This window comes from Chiloscyllium plagiosum, chromosome 13 (assembly GCF_004010195.1).
Source record: "Chiloscyllium plagiosum isolate BGI_BamShark_2017 chromosome 13, ASM401019v2, whole genome shotgun sequence".
NCBI classification, from domain to species: domain Eukaryota; kingdom Metazoa; phylum Chordata; class Chondrichthyes; order Orectolobiformes; family Hemiscylliidae; genus Chiloscyllium; species Chiloscyllium plagiosum.
Genome location: NC_057722.1, coordinates 9081620 through 9108360, shown reverse-complemented (window position 1 = coordinate 9108360; position 26741 = coordinate 9081620). Strand labels below are relative to the sequence as shown.

Below are 26741 nucleotides of genomic sequence, written 5' to 3'. Positions count from 1 at the left end.
TTCCAAATCTTTGCATAAGAATGTAACACTGACCTGTTCAAAATCACCTGGTATGTCTTTAAGAGCATAAGAATAGGCCATCTGGTCCCTCAAACACGCCCCACCATTCAACAAAATCATGGTTGATCTGCCCCAGACATCAACACCTCTTTAATGCCAGCTCCTCACGGCCCTCAACTCCCCGCTATTTCATAAATCTATCCACCTCCTCTTTAAATAGTTGGTGATCTAGCCTCCGCAACAGCCCGGTTGGAGAAATATAAATGTTCATAACCCTCTGAGAGCAGACATTCCTCACACTTCAGTTTTAAATACATGTCCCCTTATTCAGTAACTGTGTCTCCTAGTTCATGTCTCTCCCAACAATGAAAACACCTTTTCAACTTCTACCCTGTCAAGCCCCCTCAGATTCAATAACCCCACCTCTCATTCTTCTAAACCATAATGAATAAAGGCCTAATCTATTTAACTATCCTTGATAAGTCAACTCTTTCATCCGAGAAGTCAGTCTAGTGAATCTCTTTTGAACTGCCTCCAATCCCATTGTATTTTTTTCTTCGATATGGGGACCAAAACTGCGCATAGTACTGCAGGTGGCCTCACCAACTGTACAGGTGTAACAAGACTTCTATATTTTTAAACCCCAACCCCCTAGTGACAAAAGACAAAATTCCATTTGCCTTTCTATTTACTTACTACTTGGATCACTTCAGTTTTATTTGTAGCATTCATAATGTAAGGATCCTGTGCACACGTGCATATTCCAGGTCTGGACAATCAGGTGATTTGTATCACTTTCTACTTATTTTTGCAGTCCCAGAGTCTTATCTTTTGCTTGATAAGGACTGAGGAAGCCTAACTTGTAAACAGAGGAACAGTTCCAGAATTCACGGTGGCACAGTGGTTAGCACTGCTGCCTCACAGCGCCAGAGACCCGGGTTCAATTCCCGACTCAGGCGACTGACTGTGTGGAGTTTGCACATTCTCCCCGTGTCTGTGTGGGTTTCCTCCGGGTGCTCCGGTTTCCTCCCACAGTCCAAAGATGTGCAGGTCAGGTGAATTGGCCATGCTAAATTGCCCGTAGTGTTAGGTAAGGAGTAAATGTCTGGGTATGGGTGGGTTGCGCTTCGGCGGGTCGGTGTGGACTTGTTGGGCCGAAGGGCCTGTTTCCACACTGTAAGTAATCTAATCTAAGTCTTTACAGCACCGCTCATAGGTTTACAAGGTTGTATGATCAGAATAAGGGCATTTGGAGTTAGGGAGAAGAAATTGGAATTATAAGTTTCCTGAATTGCTATTGTTTTAACTGCAGGATGGCTTTTGAGCCTTTTCTGCTGTTTTTCCTATTTTAAGTACCCCCACTGAATGGCAGTTGCCTACTTGCCAGGCAGGAAAACCCGTGGCACAAGGGAGGCAGTGAGAACTCAGAGTACAAGGAATTTAGTGGTGATTGAGAGGTCTTGTTAGAGTTGGCGGGGGATATGTCAGGAGGACACAAGCAGATTGGAGGGGCAAGGTGGTATTTGAGGGAATGAGACCATCGTTGGGTGGTTGTGAGGGGAGAAAAGCAATTAAACAGGTAAGCATATTTGTCCTGGAGAAAACACGCCTGTTCCTTAGACCCCCGAGCAGTGCTGGAAAGATTATTCACTTTCTGCAATTGGTGTGATATGGATTAGGTTTCATTTGGCATCATGTTTGGCACAACATGGTGGGCTGAGGGGCCGGTTCCTGTGCTGTCCAGTTCTACGTTCTATCTTGCAACTGGGATGATAACTTCAAAAGGTACTTAATTGTCTGTAAAGCACCCTGAGGTTGTAAGCAACGCTATATAAATGCAAGTTTTTATTTACTTCTAACGAGCAGCAACAAAGGGTGACTTGCAGCAGTTACCAAGTATTAAAGCAATTTATGGAGAAACACTTTCGCTCGCCTTCCCTCAAGATATTTGCATAACGTCCTCCCAGTTGCATTCCCCCCGCAGTCAAGCCTGCGTGTTCTGCAACATGAAACAAGACAAGGCTTGATAAACAGAAGTCCCCGAGACTGGGACAACCGGTATACAGCACGGGGTGGCAGGTTTCCCAAACTGAGAGAAAGACCGCGAACAGCGACAGAGATCAAAGAAGAAAATGCGTGGCAAAAGGGAAGAACTTATTTCAGAATGGTTTTAAGGCAGTTTCTAAATGTCATGTTCACATCAGCCTTTCTCGTGTCAACACCAGGGAGAGGTAAGTGCATGGGGTGCGAGGGATTGAATTACACCCTGGATGCTGATCGACAGCGCTCAGGGTCACTGCACTCCCGGGCTTTTCAGAGAATTCAGGAATTAGTGGGAGGCAACTGAAATCTCTCTTCTGTGAAGCAGGTGACCGAGGAGACGCGTAAATAGCCACCCGCAAACTGGAAGTTTTTTGAAAGCTTGCCTCCTCAAGATGTCGTTTCTTCAATTTCGTGAAATTCTTTATGCGCTGCCTGAAGTTAAACAGAGTAGCATTCTTGCAACTGAAGGTGTAAATGAACCATCTTGCAAAGGACGCTTCCTTCCTCTGTAACACAAGAAAGGTATTTTGAGGGTATATCATTAATTCCGTGGAGCTTAAAGGGGATTGCACCCTGTGCACAGAATCACCAGAGCTGCCTCAGCCAATTTTCCAGAAGAATTGACCAAATATGATTTTTTTTTAAAAAAAGTTTTGATACAGCGCCTTTCATGATTTCACAAAGGCCCAAAGCGTTTTAAAGCCAATTAAGTACTTTTTTTTTCAAAGTGTTCACTGCTGCGGTGTAGGAAATATAGCAGCCAATTTCCACACGGCAAGGATTAGCACATAGTTATGTGATAACGACCACATGATCTGGTTTTACGGTGCTGATTAAGAGCTGGATACTGGCCCAGCGACCAGGGAAAAATGAGCTCATGGGATCATGTCCATGTAAGTGGAAAGGGCAGGCCAACTTTGGGTTTAACACCTCACCTGAAAATGACAACTTTTGCACATTCCTGATTTTATAATTACTAGTGCCTTTGGCTGCCTACGCACCTAGCTCTGGAATTTTCTTTCTAAAGTTTTTGGCTCTCTCTCTCCCCTCCCTCCCCTTCTTTATGATTTCTTCAACCCCCTACCTCTTTAGCCAAGGTCTTATGTCATTGTCCAATCTTCTGTCATAGCTGAACTGTGAATCATTTTGGGATGTTTTACAATGTTAAAGGTAAGGTAGAAATTCCTGTTGTTGCTCACTCTTGGTTTTACAATCTGGGGGCAAGACAAGGGGAATGTTGTGTCCATGATCCCCATAGTGTTATGCCATCTCACCTTGATGGTCACACATCACCGCAGAGATGTAGGTGCAGATGCATTTGAAAATAAGTAAAACAGCCATATTCTTGATGGTAGAGTAAGCTTGAAAGGCTAAAAGGTCTACATCTGATCCTAATTTGCACAAAACATACGGTTGTGGATGTTGTGTCTTCAGAATCCTTGGGTTTGGCAACTGGTGCAACATTCAATGGGCTGTCTGTCCAGCAGCCTGCATCTTAATTTGTTTTCCCTCCCGTTCACTTCATTTCTCTCCTGAAACTGAGTAGATGACCTTCAATGTGCCCGGCGCCAAACCTGCATCCCTCCTGTCCATCAAATTTGTGTCGCTCTATCTATGGCTGTTGTGAATTAGCTTCCTGTGATATACTCCTGCAGTAGCGCTATCCCTCCTTAGTGAGCCACAGAAATGTCACAGTGATTCCAGTGCAATGCTGCTGAAAACTGAGCTTCCTGATGGTAAAATTTGTATGAGAGGGTGGAGCATAAGAATAGGAGCAGGAGGCTTCTATTGCGCCCTTTGAACCCACTCCATTATTCAATTAGATCATTGCTCATCTCTTACCTCAATGCCAACTTTCCACACTATCCCAGATTTTTCTTGATCTCTTTAATATCTAGAAATTGTATCGCTGTCCGCTTAGAATGAACTCAATGCCTAATGTCCTATAAGCTTCTAGGGTACAGAATTCCAAAGACTCACCATGCACCTGAGCAGAGAAATGCCTCCTTATTCTGGTCCTAATGGCCTCCCTTTTAATCTTTAGATTGTAAATCCTGCTTCTAGACCCACCAGCCTTAGCCATCCTTCCTGTATCCACCCCATTGAAACCTGAAAGAATTGTGTACACTCCAATAAGACGACCTTTCATTCTTCTAAACTGTGTTTGCATTCTCTACAATCTCACAATCCCTCCTGATGGGATGACGTGTTGTCCTAAGCATCAATCATTTGCTGAAGCTTCATTGCGCTCCCTCCATGGCAAGTATTATACTTCATCAGGAAGAAGACCAAAAACATACACAGCTGGAGAAGTGAATGAACAAAGAGATAAAGAACAAAAAAATTAAAAATTATTATGAGAAGTCGAGGAAAGTTCTGAACTCAAGCCTTCCTCAGTCCCTGTCCTGCCAAAATCTCTTTCCTTGAAATGTATTAAGGGCAATAGTTTTGGTAGGTGGTATTTTCTGCTTCTGGTTATGTGAATTGTTTTGGCACAAACCGATTTGAAAGGAGCAGATGCTGTAAAGACAAATATGAGGAAATGTGTGTGTACTGGCAATCGGACAGATCTTGCGAGTGTATGAACAAGTAATATTCAGATATCTTGGGCTTGTAGCATTGTGTGTACTTGTTGTTTGCAATATTTAATTATTAGGTAACATACCGATAGGGAATAATATACACATTCCTGTGAATTTGGAATGCGTTTGTCTGTTGACAAAGTATACAGAAACATGTTCCTGTGTTTGTGTACCAATAAACAGTGATATGCCCTGAGGATGTATTGTGAGCCAAACATTGTGCAATGAAGTCATGCGTCTGCACATTGACATTATCACCCCTGGGATCGACAAGCTTAATAGAAAGATATGTCCCGCACCTTTTTATAAATAAGTAAAAACCGAAAGAACTGCGGATGCTGGAAATCAGATACAAAACAGAAATTGTTGGAGAAGTTTAACAGGTCTGGCAGCATCTGTGGAGATCAATCTGAATTAACAGTGACTTTTCCTCAGAACTGATGGTACCGAGGAAAAAGTTGCTTTTTTTATGAAAAAGATAGGATTGGTGTAGAAGGTAAGAGTATACGATAGTTGAGGAATAGAGCCCAAAGAGAGAGGAGGACAGTTGGACAGATAAAGGCGTGAAAGGCGATCAGCCTGGGAAAACGATTTGCTACAATAAGGTGGCCCAATCCTATTCGGTCCCCAACCACAAAGCTTTCTCCAGTATATCAATGATATCATTAGTGCTGCTTCACTCTCACTCGGAATTGGAAAAGTTTGTCAATTTCACTTCCAATTTTCACCCGGCTCTCACTTTCATCCAGTCCATCCCTGACTCCTCCTTTCCCTTCCTTGACATCTGTTTCAATTTCTGGGATAGACTGGCCACCAATATCCAATACAAACTAACCAACTCCCGCAGTTACCATGACCATACATCCTCATGCCGTGCTTCCTGTAAAGACTCAATTCCATTCTCCCAGTTCCTCTGTCTTTATTGCATCTGTTCTGATGATGCCAACTTCGACAAGGGAACCTTCGAAATATCCACTTTCTTCCTCAACCGAGGATTCCCGAGCATTATGGTTGACCATAGTGCTCTAACTCATCTCCCACACTTCAGCTCTCAACCCTCCCACAACAGCGAATAGGGTCCCCCTTGTCCTCATTTACCATTCCACCAGCATCCGCATCCAGAGAATCATTAGCTACCATTTCTGCCACCTCCAGTGGGATGTCACCTCCAGACACCTCTTCCCCTCCTTGGTCAGCCTTCCGCAAGGACCATTTCCTCCTGGACACTGTGGTTCACTCCTTCTTCGCTTCCCCCAGCACCCACTTCCCCATGCCACCTTACCCTGCAACCACAGAAAGTGTAACACCTGCCTGTTTACAATCTCTCTCTTCGATACCTAAGGGCCCAAACAGAGCCACCAGGTGAAACTGTGCTTTACATGCACTTCACTCAATCTAGTCTATTGCATTCATTGCTCACAATGTGGTCTCCTGCATATTGAGGGAATGAAGCATAGATTGGGTGACCATTTCACACAGCACCTATGTTCTATGCACAGAAAAGACCCTGAGCTTCCAGTTGCCTGCCACTTCAACACCCTACCCTGTTCCCTGGCCAACATCTCTGTCTCCGGCTTGCTGCAGTGTTACGGTGAAGCTCAGCAGAAACTGGAAGAACAGCACCTCATTTTCTGCTTGGAAACTCCACAGCTTTCTGTTCTTAATAACAAACTCAATAATTTGAGGACTTGAGGCACTTTCTCCCATGTCCTTACCCCCAACCCACACACACACCAGGCCTTGTATCCACATGTTCTGCTATTACACACACCTCACTGTTAGCCTCTAATAGTCACCATTAGTAGCTATTAATTATTCTAGGCTGATCGTTTTTCACAGTCTGTTCAACTGTTCTGTCTCTTTGGGCTGTAACTCCACCTATCATTTACTTCTTCCCCCTTTCCCACCCCCCCCCCCCACCTTCTGCATAAAACACAACATTTTCCTAGATATCTTCAGTTCTGAGGAAGGGTCACTAGACCTGAAACGTTAACTGATTCCTCTCCACAGTTGCTGCCAGACATGCAGAGCTTTTCCTCCTAAATAGCTGTCAGCAAATTTGTGCAGTAGGCCAGTGAGAAAGAGATATGGGATGGCAGCTAAAATCCTAGTTAAACAAAATGCATTTTGATAAGTGTTTTAAAGGGTTTCAGAAATTAAAGATGTTCACAAAAGAAAGAGCTTACATTTTTATAGCACCTGTCGCAACCATTTGCTGCCCCAAAGTGCTTTCTGACCAATTTGTTGTTTTAAATTCTAGTTCGTGCTGTAATTCATGAAAGACACTAATCAGTTTGAGCACAGCAAGATCCCCTGAGCTGCAATGAGTTGATAGTCTGTTTCAGTATTATTCGAGTATGCTTAGAGAGGAAATTGCTGGTGGTTGATTTCCAGCATCTACCGTATTTTGCTTTTGGTATTAAATTTTATTTTCAGTTGGACGGGAACCCGATCCAGCCCAACACGGATTAGCATGATGATTGAACAATTGGGATTGCCATCTTATGAGTGCCAGCACAGAGTATCCTGTCTTCTCTGTAAATATGACAACTGCACTATGGTATTAATAATTATGAGGTAATTGTTGCAGTTGGTAAGAAATCACTTGGAGCTGACTCTCAGAGAGTGAAGATGTGACAGCAACACAGGCCTTGGGTATTGGTGAGAAGTTGTATCTAAGGGCCATCGTTTGGCCAGAGATAGGGTTGTATCTCTACAGCTGACTAGTTGCATGTCATTGGCTTGGGCAGAAACACCGTTCCTCTTCTGACGTCTTGCCCTGATTAGTTTGAAAAATAAAACATGACCACATGTTGAAATAAAGGGAAATCCATTTGAGGAACTGTTTAAAAAGCTTCCTTGCTTTACAAGTTGTGCAAAGCAATGGGTTGTATGTAAAGATAGGAAGTATGGAACTAAATTGACCAGGTTTGCTTATTCAGCCTTCCTTCTTGACTCTTTCCTTCTGTCTGCTACTGCTCTCACCCTCTCCATTATCCAATCTAGTTTGTGAGTGAAACAACCGCAGCCTTACCAAAATTTCTTTTTGGCATTAGTACCTTGTGTGAAAGGAACTATTTTAAGATAGAAAATATAGGTAGTTCTTGTACATTCTGGTGTTAGCTTTGGTCCGGTAGATAGTGCACTTACCTCTGTGTCTGATGGTTGTGGGTTCCAATCTGACTCTGCAGGCCTACACTTAAAAGCTGAGCTGTGCTGCACTATCAGAGATGAGCCCTTTTGGCTAAGGTGTTAAACTGTGAGGCTGTCTGCTCTCTCAGGTGCACCCATGTGAATCCATGGTAACAGTTTTAAAGAGGAGGAGGAGGAAGTTCTCCCTGGTACACTGGTCAATCAAGGCTTATCCTTCAATTGCCATTCCAAACAAAATACAGGATATCTGGCCATTATCACATCACTGCTTATGGATAATGTGCACAAATTAGCTGCTATGCTTTCTACAGTGACTGTGCTGCAAAAGTACTCGGCTGTGTAGGGCTTTGGGGACGTTCACAAAGATTATGAAATTCAATAAATAAATGCACTTGAATAAAGTCCACATAATACTCTGCTTCTGAAAACAACCTGAATGGGATAAAGGTAATAACGTAAATCACCAGTGCTTTTTGCCCTTAGAGAGAAAAGGCTTTATCACACCTTATCTGTCAACACGATTCTGGAGATTGCCAGCAACTAGTTGTTAAATGCTGCTCAATTTCACAAATTGCCAGGAAGAATTTGACAACTATTACATTTATTTAATGTTAGTGACATGAGGTGGGCCAAAAATCAATGGCAATGCTATCACCTCACATAGTGGCTGGAAGGTCCTGTTTGATCTGGCATGTTGACCAGCTAGTTGACAGCCACATGCATGGCATGAGAGCAACTTATATTCTTCTTCTATTCACTTGCAGGATGTCTTTATTGCAGGCTGGGCCAGAATCTGTTGATCATTCCTAATTTCTCTTGAGAATGTGATGGTGAGCTGCCTTCTTAAAATGCTAAACTGTGATTGGTGAGCGTAGGCCCACAGTGCCTTTGGGTAGGGAATTCCAATATCTTTGATCTAATGCCATTGAAGTGTAAAGGTAGTACATTTCCAAGTGAGGACGGTGTGTGAATTGGAGCAAGGTGTTCTCACAAGCTCATTAACCTTGTTCTTCCAGATGTCAGAGCTCACAGATTTGGGAAGTGCTCTTGAGATACTAATGTGAGAGGCCATTAGCCCACTTTAGTTTATCTATCTGGAAAGATTAAGATTCCACATTGAAATCTTGAGCAATACTTGTTTGATGCTGAGTTTTTGCCACTAAACTTGGTGGTACTCTGTTTATTTTTGTTCATTCAAGGGTGTGGGCATCATTGGACCAGCATTTGTTGCCCATTCCTATTTGCCAACAGGGCTGTTAGAAGGATGTTAGAAGTCAACCATATTACTGGGCGTGGGGATTAGACTGGTGCTGGAATAGCACAGCAGGTCAGGCAGCATTCAAGGAGGAAGAAAATCGATGTTTCGGGCAAAAGCCCTTCATCTACCAGTATTACTGGGTGGCATGGTGGCACAGTGGTTAGCACTGCTACCTCACTGCGCCAGAGACCTGGGTTCAATTCCCGCCTTGGGCAACTGTCTGTGTGGAGTTTGCACATTCTCTCCGTGTCTGCGTGGGTTTCCTCCGGGTGCTCCGGTTTCCTCCTGCAGTCCAAAGATATGCAGGTCAGGTGAATTGGCCATGCTAAATTGCCTGTAGTGTTAGGTGAAGGGGTAAATGTAGGGGAATGGGTCTGGGTGGGTTGCTCTTCAGAAGGTCAGTGTGGACTTGTTGGGCCAAAGGGCCTGTTTCCACACTGTAAGTAATCTAATCTACTGTGAGTTTGGAGCTAAAGGGCATTAGTCACCCAAATGGGTCTACCCCAGCAATCATTTCACGGTCATTATTAGACTCTTAATTCCAGATTTTTATTGATTTTAGAGCAGCATTTGACCCTGGGTTCCTGAATCATTTCCTGGACCTTTGGATTAATAGTCAAGCAATAATACCACTAGGCCATCACCTCACATACCATAAGGCCATTACTATTTCCCCAGCCCCCACATCAACCACTGCCCTCCACAAGCCCAACACATTACTCCCATCTCCATGACCTAGAAAGTCTTCCTGATTTTCTAAAATATTCTAAATGGGATTCCACTGGGTCAAGCAGGCAGTCCACTTTGTTGGACAACCAACAGCATTGGTGCAGGCAAGTGCAAAGGCAGTGTCACCTGGGAACATACATTTCTCCATTTGACTGGTTTGCTTCCATACCGACAGGGGAGTGAAGACATTTCTCAGTCTTCTGCTGTTAGTGGTGTAGTGTTCCATTAAACCTACATCTATGTTTTCTATGCTTTATGCTAAACCCCATCCAGCCATCCTTTATCCCCATCACCCACCTTTGGTTACTTGGCCACTTTCACATCTGCACTTTGCTCTCAGTACTGTCATGTTTAATTCACCAGTTCCATCCCTCTCCTTCACTGTGTGAAGTTCCTCTTTTCCCTTTCTTTCTGTTGAAAGCCACTTTTCCTCATTTCTTTGACCTCGATGCCATAATAATTCATGACCCGAAAAATGCTCTCCGATGTCCTGAGGTTGTGAAAGGTCAGATACAAATGCAGGTCTTCCCTTTCTCTTTGCTGATTTAATTATTCTTTTGTTTCTTCCCACTCTCTGTCCTCATGTTCTGTCTCCATCTGTCCCACTTTCTCTATTGCAATTCACTTTGCTGAATGTAGAGCAAGGATTTCATGTAGAGATAAAACTGATGATACAATCACGATGTAAGGAGGACACTCTCCCGGCTGGAGACTGGTGGAGAAGTTTCTTGCAGTATTGTGATGTGTATCATGTAAATAATGAATTTGAACTACCCAACTATGACAATGTGCAGATTTCTTGTGCAAATAAGGGCAACCAACCAGTTAACATTATAGAGACAGTGAAAGACTGAACCTTTAGAATATGGACAGAGCGGACCATGGTACAGACCTCCCATCCATGGCTAACTCCACCCCAATGCACCCACTATCCTATGCTTAGTTCTCCAATCTCTGTACTATTCTGTTGTTCCCTCTCTCCATTTTCTGTCCTTATTTGCTGTTGTCTTTGTCTCCATATGTGACTTTGGACATGAACTGTCAACAGGATGAAGATTGGATTGGACACTTGATATTATGTTTCATGCCTCTCCCATCGGTCTCTATTACATTAAAGGTCCTACATAAACCAACTTGTAGTGGTTGAAGGATCAAAGAGGCCGAAAACATGCATTTCATAGGCTCAGATTTAAGAAGGTAATTTAGAGGAGATACTAGTGGTTTTATTACCCTCAGGAGGGGAAAGATGAACTGTGGAGGAAGTTGGGATGAGGAATTGAAATTTGGGTACATTAGACAGTGTTCTTTGCAGAGTCTTGATGGAGAATAATTAGTTGAGTCAATTATCAAGCAGGAAGAGATAGGTTTGTAAGTTAGCTCACTGAGCTTGGAGGTTTGTTTTCAGATGTTTCATCACCATATTTGTGGGTGGCACGGTGGCACAGTGTTTAGCACTGCTGCCTCACAGCGCCAGAGACCCGGGTTCAATTCCCGCCTTAGGCGACTGACTGTGTGGAGTTTGCACGTTCTCCCTGTGTCTGCGTGGGTTTCCTCCGGGTGCTCCGGTTTCCTCCCACAGCCCAAAGATGTGCAGGTCAGGTGAATTAGCCATGCTAAATTGCCCGTAGCGTTAGGTAAGGGGTAAATGTAGGGGTATGGGTGGGTTGTGCTTCAGCGGGTCGGTGTGGACTTGTTGGGCCGAAGGGCCTGTTACCACACTGTAATGTAATCTAATCTAATCAGGTAAACTTATCATTGAGAGTCTCCAGTGAAGCACTGGTTGTATGTACTGTCTCTCCATTTATTAGCTCACGGAGCTAACTTACATACTTATCATCAACCTGAGCTACAAACCTTCTCAAAAATTTCCAGGAAGAAATATCTTTTTAAAAAAAAAAGTCAACTTAAGGGCAGCTTATCATTATTGGCAATAGCACTTTGAATACCATGGAGAATGTTGACAGTCAAATGCATCCAGGGAACTAACATTCTGAAAAATCAAACTTACAAGGATGTAGATGTGAACAGGATCCATGGCTTCGAGTCAGTTAACTGACAATGCCACTACTTTCAAATAGGCCACTGAGAAGCAGGAACATTCAGGAGTTGTAATTTGAGAAAGAAAGACTCCGATATCTGTCCATGCCACTCAGTCTGACCATGACCAGTCTGGGAGTGAGCAGAATGAAAATCAATGGGAGTTATCAGGGGACATGGCTGGGGTCGGGAGTGAAGGAGTTCAGTGCTGGGGATTGGAGGCAGTGAGCTAGGATGCAGAAGGGACAAGGATAGTGGAGGAGAAATTCAATATTTCAAGAGGAAGAGAATCCTGAGGGGAGGGAATGGTGAGCTGTTAGTGGCATACATCAGCACTGAGAGTGGGATTGTGCTTCACCGAGATAGAGAGTAGGAGTAAACTGTAGGCTTAGAGGGTACGGAGGGAGTTGCAGCCATAACTCCAGGCGGCATGTGGGAGGTGCTTGTGATGGGGTGTCCAAGAAGTGCCAGGAAGAAAGGGACTGGAGGATAAGGGCGGGGTTCTTGATCATCAGGTTGAGCCTATTACTCTTTGTACCAAAAATGACCTGTATTTCTGGCCAAATTCACTTGACTCGTAAATATCATCTCCAATTGGAAAATGGCTGCAACGTCACCCAGAGCATGTGGAGTGAGTTTTAGCTTCTGTCCTGTTATGCAGGTTCCACTTATGAGTGACAGGAGACTCTTTAAGGAGCAATGTTATCCATCCTGTGCTTGTAGCATTCAGCCTGGGAAGTGCACAGGAAGTGCACATGCTGGTGACAAGTAGTCTTGACCATTGTTATTGGGGGTCATATCAGATGGAAGACCGTCATCTCTGTGAAGCAGAAATACTAATCACAGGTAACCGGAAAAGTGGCACCTGGGGGCCACAGAGCGCAGAGATACTGCAAGATCTCACAGTGCACAGAGCTGATTCTCTCTCGCCTTGAACTGTAAGAATTCACCAATATGCTCTTAGATACAACAATGCCTTTCTTAGGTGAAGTGAGAGCACAAGATTTCTGTACTCATGCAGAAATTTCAATGTCCCATCTTTAATGCGACTGCCAAGAACCATTGGAGTCCTGTCTCAAATGAGTCACCCAGAAATATATTAAGACTGCTACTGATGTAATTTGTGCCTGATCATACCTTGCTTCCCTATGACAAGAGCCCAGTCAGGAGGCTCTACCCAACACAGCTGGTTTCCCCAAGGTGCAGGGCACTACAGACTGGACACACATCACCTTGAGAGCAACATATCTCATGAAGGTGAGTTCATCAACTGAAATGGTAGCCGTTCCATCGATGTCCTTTGTTTTTAATTCACTCACGGGTGTCTCTGACTAGGCCAAAATATTTTGGCCATTCCTATCTGCTATGGTGGGATTTGAATCCAGGTTCCTAGGATATTAACTGAGTTTCTGGATTAATTGTCTAGTGATAACACCACTCGGCCATCATCTCCCCTAAATGTACGATTCATCTGTGACCATCTTAGGTCTTTTTTTTTCTGGTCACTTTTGTTTCTTTAAAGCCTTATGTGGTGCGGTCATCGGCATAGCCACAGCAGTGAGAGTGGGACAGTGGAATTACAGCAGCCTCCTGGTGGTGGCAGGCACAGCAGCAGCAGGTTTGTGACTCCTCCTGACAGTAGAGGGCAGCAGCGGCAAAGCTCCACCCTGCGTTTGGAGACTTCAGGCCTTGGCTAGGCCAGGTGCCTGCATCAGAGGCTGAATGTTCCATACACCTTTACTGAGATCGACGTTTTTCTTTCTTTTAGATCTGAATATTTTTTTCTTTCTTTTTGGATCTGTTTCTTTTATTTCTGCTTGTGTTTTTTTTTCCAATTCTGGTTTTTGGTAACTAATTTAGTGCTGGAGAATGGCGACTTTTCACTGTACTCCTGTATCTCTATACTTGAGTGCACACATCAATAAAATCTAATTCTAATTCTAACCTGGGAGCTGCCACAATGATCAGATTCTTGAGATCTCTCGTTTTCCTGCTGTGTTTGAGAGGCCAGAAGCCCTGACATGGCTGGTTACTGGATGAGAAGAGCTACCCTCTGATGGGGTGTCTAGGAAGTGCCAGGAAGTGAGGGATGTGGAGGTTAAGGGTAGGGTTCTTGGTCGTCAGGTTGAGCCTATTATTCTTTGTACCAAAAATGACCTGTGTTTTTGGCCAAATTCACTTGATGCATAAATATGATCTCCGATTGGAAAATGGCTGCAACGACACCCAGAGCATGCGGGGTGAGTTTTAGCTTCTGACCCATTATGTAGGTTCCACTTGTGAGTGACAGGAGGCCCTTTAAGGAGCAATGTTATCCATCCTGTGCTTGTGCAGTGCAGGTTGACAATCTGTGATTGTAGCGTTTTGCCTGGGAAATGCACAGGAAGTGCACATGCTGGTGACAAGTAGTCTTGACCATTGTTATTGGGGGTCTTAGCAGATCGAAGATAGTCATCTCTGTAAAGCAGAAATAATAATCGCAGGTAACCTGAAAAGTTATGTGGTTCCATGAATGAGGCAGATACAGAGCGGCCCTTTCTTCAACCAGGGCCGTGGTGGAGCAGTCAGGAGTCCTCCTGAAGGTGAGGTTCTGCAGCTTGGATCAACCTTGAGGCTGAGAGTTAAGTGCAGGACTTCCAGTTCACTTTGGACAGAACGTGCTGCATAATCCAAGCATGCTGTGCTCGGTAGAACTGGAGCTAGTAAGGAGAGGATATGATAGAGGATGATGGAGCTGAGAGAGTGGGAGAACTTTCTGGGGAGAAGGATGAGGAGATTGAATTGTAGGAACATCGCTTCTGCATGATAGAGAACAGCAGTGTTGAATGCTCCAAGCCAGAAAGGATTACATTGACTCCAGTAGATGAGACCTAGGTGCAGTGACCATTCACTGACTGCCTGCCTTTCAAGCACTTGCAAATTTACAGTCTATCTCTCTTCTGAAAGGCAAATGTTTGTTTTCTGTTGCTGAACTATTTGAGGCATTTGAAAGTTTTCCAGTATATGATGGTTGAAAATGTGTTGCTGGAAAAGCGCAGCAGGTCAGGCAGCATCCAAGGAACAGGAGAATCGACGTTTCGGGCATAAGCCCTTCTTCAGGCTTATGCCCGAAATGTCGATTCTCCAGCTCCTTGGATGCTGCCTGACCTGCTGCGCTTTTCCAGCAACACATTTTCAGCTCTGATCTCCAGCATCTGCAGTCCTCACTTTCTCCTCCCAGTATATGATGGTCCCTCATTAAACAATGATAAGATGTTGGGCTACACTGGGCTTTGAGTGGCAGTGACTTAGAGGGAGTTGTACCCAGAATGTGGCGAAGGACTTTGGTTAGCTAACAGGAAGCAGAAAGTAAGCAGAAAAGTCTTATTTTCTGGTTGGTAAGATGTAATGCGTGGTGTGCCACAGGAATCAGTGCTGAGGCCTCAACATTATGCGATTTACTTAAATGACTTGAATGAAGAAGCAGTTGTCAAATTTGCTAATGAAACAAATATAAATAAGAAAATAGGTTGTGAGGAGGACTTGAGAAGTAACAAGGGGATACACATAAGTTACATGAATGGGCAAAGATCTGGCAAATGAAGTATAATGTGGGAATATGTGAAATTGTGTATTTTGTGAGGAAAAAAATGGAAAAAGCATACTCTATAAATAGTGAGCAGATGCAGAGGGATCTGGATATGATCGTGTATGAATCATAAAAGGTTAGTATACAGGGGCTGCAAGTAATTCAGAAAACTAATAGAATGTTATCACTTATTGTGAGGAGGATAAAATACAAAAGTAGGGAAGTTCAGTTATACAGTATACGGTACTGATGATTCTACATCAAAAGTACTGTGTACAGCATTTGTCTCCTCCTTGAATGTACATGCATTGTGAATAGTCCGAAGAATGTTTACTAGACTAAGACCTGGAATGGGCAGGCTGTCTTATGAGGAAAGGTTGGACAGGGTTGGTTTGTATCCGCTGGAGTCCAAGAGGGCAGAGTCATAGAGTACAGAACCAGACCTTTCAGTCCAACCGGTCCATGCTGATCATATTCTTAAACTAAACCAGTCCCAATATCCCTCTAAACCTATCTTGTTCATGTATAAAATAACTAAAAATGAATCAAAATAAAAATCTCCTGCTACTGAAATGTAATAACTATAAGAAATCTAGAAATCAGTCTGAATCCCAGGAGAAGTTGCAAGATCCACGCTACACAGTCCTCCAGGCAATTTGAATGAAACATTCTGGGTGGCACAGTGGTTAGCACTGCTGCCTCACAGTGCCAGAGACCCGGGTTCATTTCCTGACTCAGGCGGCTGACTGTGTGGAGTTTGCACGTTCTCCCTGTGTCTGCGTGGGTTTCCTCCCACAGTCCAAAGATGTGCAGGTCAGGTGAATTGGCCATACTAAATTGCCCGTAGTGTTAGGTAAAAGGGGTAAATGTAGGGGAATGGGGGGGTTGCGCTTCGGCGGGTCGATGTGGACTTGTTAGGCCGAAGGGCCTGTTTCCACACTGTAAGTAATCTAATCTAATATAATCTAAATACAAGATCCTCAGGGGTCTCAAGAGGGTGGATATGGAGTAAAAGTTTCCTGTTGTGGGGCAATCTAGAACTAATGAGCCCTGGTTTAAAATAAGTGGTCACCCGTTTAAGATAGAGATGAGGAGACGTATCTTCTGATGGCAGATTGTGAGTTTGTCTTCCTGGAAAGACAGCGGGATCCAATACTCTGAATAATTTTCGGGCAGTGGGAGAAAGATTCTTGAAACGCTATGGAAGAAAAAAACCATTGGGGTCGGCAGGAAAGTGGGGTAATCAGATCAGCCAGGATTTTTTTTTTTTTGCTTAACAGGGCAAGCCCCAAGAGGGTGGATGGCCTATTCCTGTTCTTAATTCTTGAGTCCTTTTCAATTCACTCCCACAAAATGAAGCCTTGTACTTGGCTTGTTTTCCTTTTAAATGGCCTTGCTAATCAGCAACATAACTTTTTGTGATTGATATATTTACACTCTAAGATCCCTCTGTTTCTCTATCCTCTTGAGACTTGTCCCTTTCCAGTAACGTGGACTCCCTATTCTGTTTATTTATTTATCTATCTCTCTATTATTTATCTATTTAACAGCATATATAGACTTCTTCAGAGCTCCATCCATTAACATGCATTAAATAGATTCCTATTCTCTTGCACGAAGCTATGGGCAATGTATTAGAAATAGAACCAAGAATATTCATGTGACCGTGTTTATTCTTTGGAAATGGAACTAGTGGTTGTGCAGTACTTAGAAATTAGACCAACTTAAAGTTTCCATAAGCCTCCCGAAAGCATTGTTAAAACAGTCATGCAGTTTGTTTTATGCTAAATATAATCTTAACCCCTTCTCATTGATGAAGTAACATAACATCCTAAACAGAAAATCTTAACAAGTCAAAACCATTTTAGTTTTGGACATGGCATTGTGCTATTTAAAGGTTCTATTTAAATGATTCTTCCCAATACTAAGTCGTGGACATTTTGCCTTCCTATTCATATACCCATCCAGATGCCTTTTAAATGTTGCAATTGTACCAGCCTCCACCACTTCCTCTGGCAGCTTATTCCATATATGCACCACCCTCTATGTGAAAAAGGTGCCCATTAGATCCCTTTTAGATCAGTCATGATCTAAATGGCGGAGCAGGCTCGATGGGCCAAATGGCTTACTCCTGCTTCTATTACTATGAAATATATTTCCCCTCCCACGTTAAACCTATGCCCTCCTGGTTTTGGATTCATCTACCCTAGGGGAAAGATCTTGGCTATTTACTCTATCCAAGCCTCCTTTGATTTTATAAACTTCTATAAAGTCACCCCTTAACCTTCAAAGCTCCAGGGAAAACAGTGCCAGCCTATTCTCCATATGACTCAAACCCTCCAACCCTGGCAATGTTCTTGTAAATCTTTTCTGCACCCTTTCAAATTTCACAACATCTTTCCTATAGCTGGGAGACCAGAACTGAATGCAGTATTCCAAAAGTGGCCTAACCAATGTCCTGTACAGCTGCAATGTGACATCCCAACTCCTATGTTCTATGCACTGACCAATTAAGGCAAGCGTTCCAAATGCCGCCTTCACTGTCCTGTCTACCTGTGACTCCACCTTCTCTATTTAAGAACTAATGATACAATATGATTAGTCTCTTAAAAGGACCTCTTCACCACCAGGAGTTATTGCTAAATTGGTAAACACATAGCTAAAGGACTGATGTGGGGAGAGCAATTCTATATTTATGGGACATTGGCTGTAGTACTGGGAACAAGGAGAAGCTATATCACTGGGAAGAGCTTTCCATCAGTTCCACGTTGGAATCTAGGTCCTTGCGGAAAGAATAACTGGAGCTGTAATTAAGATTCCCAAATAATAATGGGGGAGGAGGGGGATACGAGTGGGATAGAGAAATTTAAGAAATATTGAAATCTAACAAGACAAAGAATCCGTGAAAATAACTAAAGGAGAGTATAAGAGTAACGTGTATGACCAGAGATCAAATAGAGCATGGAATGAAAGTTGGCCTTGCTTGATATGCAATCTTTAAAATAACACACATGGTGGAGGAGGGTATCATTACAACATTTAATAGGATCTGGATGGGTACATGAATAGAAAGCATTTAGAGGAATATTGGCCAAACGCTGGCAAATGGGACAATGTCAGATTGAGATCTCTGGTTACCAGGGACAAATTGGACCAAAGGCTCTGTTTCCATGCTGTATGACTCTATAACTGGAGACAATAATTTGTAGAGAGGATCTGCGTATACTAGAGCTGGTTAAAGCACGATTTCACAGAACACAGGAGTGGCAACTGAGTACTGCTGATATAGCATTTAAAGGATTATTTTTAAAGAGCATTCAGGACTCCTCTTACCTAATATGTGATAAGTCAACAAGAAAAGAAACACTGCTAGGTCTTGTTATGGGTAATTAGATTAGATTAGATTAGATTACTTTACAGTGTGGAAACAGGCCCTTCGGCCCAACAAGTCCACACCGACCCGCCGAAGCGCAAACCACCCATACCCCTACATTTACCCCTTACCTAACACTACGGACAATTTAGCATGGCCAATTCACCTGACCTGCACATCTTTGTGAACTGTGGGAGGAAACCGGAGCACCCGGAGAAAACCCACGCAGACACGGGGAGAATGTGCAAACTCCACACAGTCAGTCGCCTGAGGCGGGAACTGAACCCGGGTCTCTGGCGCTGTGAGGCAGCAGTGCTAACCACTGTGCCACCGTGCCGCCCACGGGTAATGAGTTAGAACAGGTAGAAGAAGTGAGACTGCAAAATGTTTTGGTTTGAAACTATAACAACATCAGAAATCGGAAGATTCGGGCCAAGAGTGATGCAGGTTGGAATAAAATGAGGGTAATCGACAGGAAAACAGCAAATTTTGAGCATCTTAAGAAGGTAAATGAGAAAATCTTGGAAAAACAACGCATTAGGTAAATATTTAAAAGGGATCATTAATAGAATAGAAGAGAAACATTATATTAATAAGGAGAAATTATAGAATCAAATAAATATTGGGGCCCTTTGGATAAATGATTAATGAAAATATTGAATCTAAAGAGAAAGACATGTAAAAAGTGAAACAAAAATAAAGACTGCTGGGAAAGCTCAGCAGGTCTAGCAGCTAATGTGGAGACAAATCAGAGTTAAAGTTTCAGTCTGCACAGCGTCGTAGGCCGTAGGCCTGTTCTGTGCTGTACTTCTCTATGTTCGATGTTTCAGGTTGAGTGACCCTTCCTCAGGACTGTTCTGAAGAAGGGATACTCAGCCAAAACGTTAACTCTGATTTCTGTCCACAGCAGCTGCTAGACCTGCTGAGCTTTTCCAGCAGTCTCTCTTTTTCTATTGTTTCTGACTTACAGCATTTGAAATTCTTTCAGTTTTTATTTGGCATAAAAGAAGCATTTGGGTAGCAACAGGAAGGAGAGTTAAAAGGAATACAGAGGACTCTAAGACAATCAAAAAGGCAAAGAGGGATTAAGAAATCAAATTATCTAGGAAGTTAAAGGAAATACTCAGTGTTTAAAGTGTTAAAAGGAAAATCAAAGTAAGGATAGAGAAAAGACAGAAATCTTGAGTAACTAGTTGACCTCAGTTTCTGAGAAGGAAGATGAAGAAATAGACACTTCACTAGAGGATGATCTTAAAACAAACATTCATAATATCTTTGAAAAAATGGGAGGAAAGAATTGACAAACTGGCAAAGCTGAAAGAAGGTAAAATCTAATGTCCAAATGGTATTCTCTCACTCATACAAAGAAAGCTGGAAAGAAGGTAAAAAGAGGTAGTAGAGAACACTAGACCTCAAAACAATTGATTTCCAAAAGGCCTGCAATAACTTATCACACTGTAGGAAAATTACAAAGGTTAGTGCATGTGTAGTCAGAACAGAAAAAGAAAGCTGATTTAATAGATTTCTAACACTAGACCAAACTCACTATCCAGAACCAGATCCAGTTTAGCCTTCCTCCTTGTTGAGTTGGGAGCTACTGATGTAAAAAGTTCTGAACATGCTTCAGAAAAGCTGCTGTCTTTCTCATTATTATTATTGTTGTTGTTATTATTATTATTATTATTATTATTATTATTATTATTATTATTGTCTATCTTAGACAACTACAGCCACCCAACACAATACTCTATATTTCTATGCAATTCTGTAAATGCCCTACAAATGTACTTCAATATCTCTTGCCCACAGGTTGATGGCCTGTGGAATATACCCAACCATGTAGTGGTACCTCAATGGTTTTTCAGTTCTAATTAAATAGATTCTGGACTTGGGAACTCAAGATATCCAACACTAATTTATCCTTAATTGCACCCAGATCTTCTCTTCTGGTACCCTTGGATCCAGGACTATTTAATATCCAGTTCTACTCTTTTCTCAAATAAAAGAAACAAAAGTTGTTGGAGAAACTCAGCAGATCTAGCAGCATCTGTGGAGAGAGAAACAGAATTAACATTTTGAATCCAATATGACTCTTATTGGCAAGCGAATGGAGCTGAAAAAGTGGTGTTTTTTATGCTGTTGGGGGAAGAGGAGCAAGCGGAACAAATGGTGGAAGTGCCCAGAGTAAGAGTCAAGGGGAGTGCTATTGGGAGTAAGAAAGGACATGGTGAAGAGTAGGTGTTAACAGTAGTTGTTAATGGTAGCTGTTAAAAGGAAAGGTTAAATCTATTGCAAGACAGCATGGAATGGTGGGCAAGGGGAAGTAATCCAAAATTGAGGAGAGTATTCGTGGTCTGAAGTTGTTGAACTCAATGTTGAGTCCTGAAGGCTGTGATATGCTGAAGCAGAAAGTGAGATGCTTTCCTCCACTTGTACTGGGCTTCACTGGAACACTGCAGCAGATCCGGGACAGAAATGTCAGTGTGTGCGCAAGATGGTATATTGAAATGGCTAGAAGCTGGAAGGTTAGAGACATGCTTGTGGCCAGAGCTAGATGTTCTCCAAAATGGTCACCCAGTTTGCATTGGGTCTTGACACTGAAAAGGAGACATCAGTACCAGAAAATCACTGCTTCACCTGGAAGGTGTGTTTGTGGTCTTGGATGAAGAGGGAGGAGGTAAAGGTGTCACACCTTCTGCATTTGCATTAGAAGGTAAAATGATATATTGAAGAAGTGAGGGGAATGACAAAGGAGTGGCCCAGAGTGTCATAGAGGCAATGGACTCTGCAGAATGATGACAGGGGAGGAGAAGGGAAAATTTGTTTGGTCGTGGTATCTTGCTGGAGGTGCCAGGAAGGCCAAAGGATGATCCTTTGAATACAACGGCTATTGGGGTGGAAAGTGAGGGTGGGGGGGGGGGGGGGAAGCCCAATCATTTTGTTCTAGGAGAGATAGGAAGGGAAGGGGCAAAAGTGCAGGAAATGGGTTGCATATGGCTGAGGGCCCTGCCACGGTAGGAGGAAATCCTTGGTTGAGGAAAAATGAAGACTTATCATAAAGTGCCCTTTGGAATGTGGTGTCACTGGAATAGGTGCAACAGGAAATGGAATAGAATCTTGCAGGAAGCAGGGTGTGAGGAAATATAGTCAAGGTAACTGGGATTTGATAGGCCTCCGATGGATATTGGTGGACAGTCTATTCTCAGGAATGGCAACAGAGAAGTGAAGAAAGGGAAGGGAGAAGTCAGAGATGGATGAAGTAAAGAGAGAGAAGGATGAAAATTAGAATTAAAATTGATTAATTTTTCAAATTTCACTGACGACATCATCAATTTACTGGAGAAAGAATTGTGGAAAAAGGAACGTTCCACATACCCCACAGAGAGGAAGACCTAACTGGTGGCCAAATCACCACCTTTAATTTGGAGGAGTATTTTTTTTAAAGTTATGTGAAGGAGGATGGTGCTAATGGATAGAGACTATTCGGCTGTCCTTTCAAGGAAGAAATGGAGAGCCTTCAGATCATCCAGATTGGAGATGGACGTATAGGCCGTGATGAAGAGGACATGGCCAAGGCCAGGAAACTATACATTGTGAACCTGATGCAGAGAAATCGAGAATATAGTTAGAAAGAGTCTGGATGAAGGGAGAGAAAACAGTTAAGCGGGAAGGTATAACTGCAGTGGGGCAGTAACAGGCTGAAATGACAGGTCAGCTAGGTCAGGGCCTTTTGTGGATTGTGGATTTCTGAGTGGAAATCGATGCCCCACTTCCTGCCCCCAGTATTCCATTTTGAGATTGAGATGCAGTCAGGGCACTCTTGTACTACCCATCTGTCCTCCTTAGCTGCCCGTGCTCACCCATTCTGCCTCTGTCTGCCTGCACTTCAACTGTGTGGTGGCCATGTATGCAAACCTTTTATGCATGGATATACTGCAGTGATACCAGCTTCTATTGAAATTCTGAAATCCAGAGCTCGAGCTCCTTCAGCTGGTGGCTCATCCTCACGTGCTTCTTTTAGGAAATGGAAAGCATCCTGAAATTGCCTCATGTAATAGGAAAAGCATTCCAAGACACTGATGTGCACTGTTATGCTTCTGTTTACGAGACTATTTACTAGGTTATGAGAAATAAACCCAACACTCAAATAAACACCACGTGCAGCAGATAGTGAAGAAGGCAAATGGTATCTTGGCCTTCATGGTGAGACGATTTGAGAACAAGAGCAGGGATGTCTTCCTGCAATTTTACAGGGCCACGCCTGGAGTATTGTGTGTAGTTTTGGTCTCCTTATCTGAGTACAGATGTTCTGACTAGGGAGGGCGAGCAGTACGCATTTACCAGACTGATTCCTGGGATGGTAGGACTGCAGGATGAAGAGAGACTGGCTAGTACTATATTCACTGGAGCTTTGGAGAATAAGGAGGGTGAATCTCATCAAAACCTCTCAAATTCTAACAGAATTAGACAGCGTAACAATAAGAAAGAAGGAACAATGGTCAGAAAGTCCAAACCAAGAGGTCACAGTCTAAGGATACAGAGTAAGTCTTTTAGGACTGAGATCAGGTGAATTCCTTCACCTAGAGAATGATAAGTCTATGGAATTCTCTATCATGGGCAGCAGTTGAAGCCAAAACATTGAATATTTTCAAGAGAGATTGCTCTTATGACTCAAGGATCAAAGGTCGTGTGATGAAATGGAAAACAGTGTACTGAGTTGGATGATCATATTAAAATGAAGAGTAGGCTCGAATGGCCTACTCCTGTTCCTACTATCACTTTTTTACTGTTTCTGTCAATCAGCTCCTTCCTTTATACTCATGTCACTTTATTTTATATGTTACATAATATAAAGGTTTAACTTAACTCTTATTATCTGTATGTCCCTGATGTTAATTTAAAGAAATATCAAGAATCATTTAATTACAAATCTCCCTCTTTATTTAATCTTAAATTTACTCCCTTATATCTAATTGATTAACTAAACACTAATTTATTGATAAATTATCCATGAAGGTCCCGAAACTATTGGGCCTGGCCTTAGAAATAGCAATTTAAGGACATAGGACATAGGACCATTGGAATTGGGAGATGAAAAGAAGACCAGGGTGCCTGCTATTATCCTGGTAGTCACATGATACTGCAATAATGGAGTGGTTGACTAATCATAGCTATCAATCTCTATCAGTAGTGCCAGACTTGAGCAAATGAATATGTCAGTGATGGAGAGTGTTGGGAACCATAAGCCTGAAGGCAATTGTTCCTACCGATCCATCCATACAACACACGTCATGTTAGTATTTTACTGTATCGTAAAATGCAGGTTGCAAGATCAAACGGAACCTTGGCAGCTTACTGGGGCTTCCCTTGCTCCCTTTTACAACCACAGCCATCTCATGCTTCATGTTCTTTGCTCCTCAACAACAACTTGAAAACCTCTATCAGATCTCCTCTTAACCTTCCTCTGTCCAAGGAGGATAATCCCAAATTCATTAATCTATCCTTATAACTGAAGTTTCTTATCCATGGAATGATTCTTGAAAATCACTTCTGCACACTGTACAGTGCATCCACACTTTTGCGTAAAGTGGTGTCTGGAACTGCACACATTCCTCCAGCTGGTGTCTAACACTTGTCTTCTATAAGTTCAATATCATCTTATTGATCTTTCCCCATATTAATACCGCTGAGAATACTGTACGCTTTATTAAGTCACGACAAGGAAGAAGGGCTTATGCCCGAAACGTCGATTCTCCTGTTCCCTGGATGCTGCCTGACCTGCTGCGCTTTTCCAGCAACACATTTTCAGCTCTGATCTCCAGCATCTGCAGACATCACTTTCTCCTTAAGTCACGACAAGGGAATGCATGATGAACAGTAGGAGCCTGAGACATACCAAGGATCAGAGGGACTTTAAGTTGTAGACACAAGAGGATAAAGCGGTTAAGATGTCACCTGGTATATCTGCCTTTATTAGCCAAGGCATGGAGTAAGGTCAACGAGGTTGTACTGGAACTATAATAAAAAAGTTGATTAGGCCACAGACCTAAAGGATTGTATGTACGTCTGGAATCCACATGATAGGAAGAATGTGATAGCACTGTGGAGGGTGCAGAGTGGGTTTACCAGGATATTACCTAGACTGGAGAGTTTGTTACAACATGGGATTGGATAGGCTGGGGTTGTTTTCCAGGAGACTGAAGAGGTGACATGATTGAGATGTGTAAATTTATACACAGAGTAGAAGGAAGAAACGCTTCTCTTTGACAGAGGCTCAATGACTAAGGGGCACAGATTAAGGTAAGGGGTAGGATGTTTAGGGAGGATGTGAGGAATTTTTTTCCCCCCAGAGTATGATGGGAAATGGAAACTCACTGCCTTTGAGGGTAATAGAAGCAGAAGCTCTCATAACAATTAAATAATTCACAGATACACAAGCGGTAAAGCGGTATCGAAGGCTATGGGTCAAATGCTGGAAAATAGCTTTACAATAGTTAGCTGGTTGTTTTTAATTGGCGTGGACTCCTTGGGCTGAATGGCCTTTTTCTGTACTGTAGTTGTTTGTGGCTATGACCTATGATTCTAACTCCTCTTTCCAACTGTTACCTTCACTGCAAATAAACACCCAGGTCGCTCTGCTCCTGCATCCCCTTTAGAGTTGTACCCCTTATTTCATACAGTCTTTCAATGTTCTTCTGACCAAAGTGCATCACCTAGAGTCATAGAGATGTACAGCATGGAAACAAACCCTTTGGTCCAAACTGTCCATGCCGACCAGATATCCCAACCCAATCTAGTTCCACCTGCCAGCACCCGGCCCTTATCCCTCCAAACCCTTCCTATTCATATACCCATCCAGATGCCTTTTAAATGTTGCAATTGTACCAGCCTCCACCACTCCCTCTGGCGCCCTATCTAACCCCCTAATCATCTTGTACACCTCAATCAAGTCACCCCTAAACCTTCTTTTCTCTAGTGAAAACAGCCCCAAGTGCCTCAGTCTTTCCTCATACGATTTTCCTTCCATACCAGGCAACATCCTGGTAAACCTCCTCTGCACCCGTTCCAATGCCGCCACCACATTCCTATAGTATGGCGACCAAAACTGCACACAATATTCCAGATGCGGCCGTACCAGAGTCTTATACAACTGCTCTGCTCATCCGCAGTCAATGCGTCCACTCCTACTTTTCTGCTTTTCAACTTGTGGTGTTTCATTCTGTCCTCCTCATATTTTACATTTCTTCCAAGTTAATATCCTCTCCGCACCAAAGCCCAATCATTAATATAAAGCAAAGGTCCTGGGGAACTCCAAGCCCCTTCCAACCCAATAAAATAAAATCCATTGACCATTATTCTCAGTTTCCTATCACTCAATAAATATGTATCCAAGTTGCTATTGTCCCTTTTATACCATGATCTGTAACTTTCATCACAAGTCTGTTGCACTGTATCATGGAGTAGGAGTTACAGGATTTTGACTGAATGGCAATAAAGGAAGAGTAATATAATTTCAAAGCAAAACAGTGTGACTTGGAGGATTGCTTGGAGGAGTTACTGTTCCCATGGACCTGCTGCCTTTGTTCTTCAAGGTTATAAAGATCATGGCTTTGAAACTGTTAATGAGTCTTGGAGAGTTGCAAGACTGCAGAGCCTAACTCTGATTAATTGGTTGTGGGATCACTTAGCCCTGTCTATTGCATGCTGCTTCTGATTTTTGGCATGCAAGTGGTTCTATGTATTAGCTTCACTGTTGGTTATGGCAAAAGTGAGGACTGCAGATGCTGGAGATTAGAGTCAAGAGTGGGGTGATGAAGGGCCTTTTGCCCGAAACATCGAGTCTCCTGCTCCTCGGATGCTACCTGACCTGCTGTGCTTTTCCAGCACCCCACACTCGACTTCAGTGTTAGGTATGAAAATGTGTTGCTGGAAAAGCGCAGCAGGTCAGGCAGCATCCAGGGAACAGGAGAATCGACGTTTCGGGCATAAGCCCTTCTT

The 26741-nt window shown here is 43.0% G+C and overlaps 1 protein-coding gene across 5 annotated transcripts in view; it reads left to right on the top strand.

Moving 5' to 3' along the window:
• The first annotated feature begins 1431 nt into the window (after positions 1-1431).
• LOC122555736 (interleukin-20 receptor subunit beta-like) overlaps positions 1432-26741 on the top strand; it is a 50668-nt gene continuing 25358 nt past the window's right edge. Inside the window, exons 1-2 of one of the 5 annotated variants that reach the window (XM_043701801.1) lie at positions 2141-2231; positions 2369-2565. Coding sequence is in view for 3 of the 5 variants with exons in the window: in XM_043701802.1 (XP_043557737.1) it covers positions 2165-2231 (67 nt within the window). In the remaining 2 variants the exon portion in view is untranslated. Of the gene's footprint in view, positions 2232-2365; positions 2566-2931; positions 3214-26741 lie in introns of those variants that run through there. The other 4 variants (XM_043701800.1, XM_043701802.1, XM_043701798.1 and 1 more) reach the window with 4 other exon arrangements.